The sequence below is a fragment of the Empidonax traillii genome, unplaced genomic scaffold (assembly GCF_003031625.1).
Source record: "Empidonax traillii isolate 1590-97213 ecotype Southwest subspecies unplaced genomic scaffold, ASM303162v1 scaffold763:size302500, whole genome shotgun sequence".
Classification (NCBI taxonomy): domain Eukaryota; kingdom Metazoa; phylum Chordata; class Aves; order Passeriformes; family Tyrannidae; genus Empidonax; species Empidonax traillii.
The window spans coordinates 43,695-44,722 of record NW_020955956.1 but is presented as its reverse complement, the minus strand read 5'-3'; the positions used below and the strand labels follow the sequence as shown (position 1 = coordinate 44,722).

The 1,028-nt window shown below is 63.5% G+C and overlaps 1 protein-coding gene across 1 annotated transcript in view; it reads left to right on the top strand.

Moving 5' to 3' along the window:
- TGFA (transforming growth factor alpha) overlaps positions 1-1,022 on the top strand; it is a 7,026-nt gene extending 6,004 nt beyond the window's left edge. The window contains exons 3-5 of the mRNA XM_027901111.1: positions 149-323; positions 431-540; positions 753-1,022. Of these exons, the coding sequence (XP_027756912.1) occupies positions 149-323; positions 431-540; positions 753-760 (293 nt within the window). The 3' untranslated portion in view covers positions 761-1,022. The remainder of the gene's footprint in view (positions 1-148; positions 324-430; positions 541-752) is intronic.
- The last annotated feature ends 6 nt before the right edge of the window (positions 1,023-1,028 follow it).

The following is a 1,028-nucleotide window of genomic DNA, read 5'->3' as shown; positions in this document are numbered from 1 at the left end:
CTGTCCCTCCCCTGTGTCCCCTATCCCGGGTGACTCCGCTGTCCCTCCCCTGTGTCCCCTATCCCGGGTGACTCCACTGTCCCTCCCCTGTGTCCCCTATCCCGGGTGACTCCACTGTCCCTCCCCTGTGTCCCCTATCCCAAATGACTCTGCTGTCCCCGTTCCCGGTGCAGGTGCCACTCTGGGTACGTGGGGACACGCTGTGAACACGCCGACCTCCTGGCTGTGGTGGCTGCCAACCAGAAAAAACAGACGATCACAGCCCTGCTCGTGGTGGCCGTGGTGGCCTCGGTGCTGCTTATCTCTGTCTGTGTCCTCATCCAGTGAGTACCTGGGGCTGGGGGCACCCCAGGGCATCCAGCACCTCCTGGATACATCCCGAGGAGGGGCCCTGGGACCCCCTGACTGCCCCCTCCCCCTTCCTTTCCAGCTGCTGCCGCCTGCGGAAGCGATGCCCCTGGTGCCGGGAGCCCGGAGGGGGCCAGGAGAAACCAGGGGGGCTCCTCAAGGGGGGCACCTCCTGCTGCCACGCTGAGACAGGTGAGGGCTGGGGGACCTCCTGCTGGGACAGGGAGGGGACAGGGGGCACCTGAGGGGTGGCACCTCCTGCCACGGTGAGACGGGTGAGGGATGGGGACACCTGGGCGTGGCACCTGCTGCCGTGCCAAGACAGGTGCCCGGGGGGCACCATGGTGGGACCACAACCACCAGCACCCCCAGGGTATAACCTGCTCCCCCCTCCTTCCCCACAGGTGTGTGACGGAGCCAGGATGCCCCTCCATGGACCCCGGGAATGGCATAGCACCTCTCCTCTGCTTTTGGTCTATTTTCTGGGATGTTTTCCCCCTTTTTTCCCATTTTCCCACCACCACGGAAGAAGCAAGGCAGGAATGTGCTCAGCAGCACCAGCAGAGCCACAGGGCCAAGCCCTGGCCTTGTGCCACTGGGCTTTACCTTTGGTTTTGGGTTGTTTTCCCTGGTTTTTGCCTCCTGGATGATTGTTTTTAAACCAGAACCCCAGCAAGATG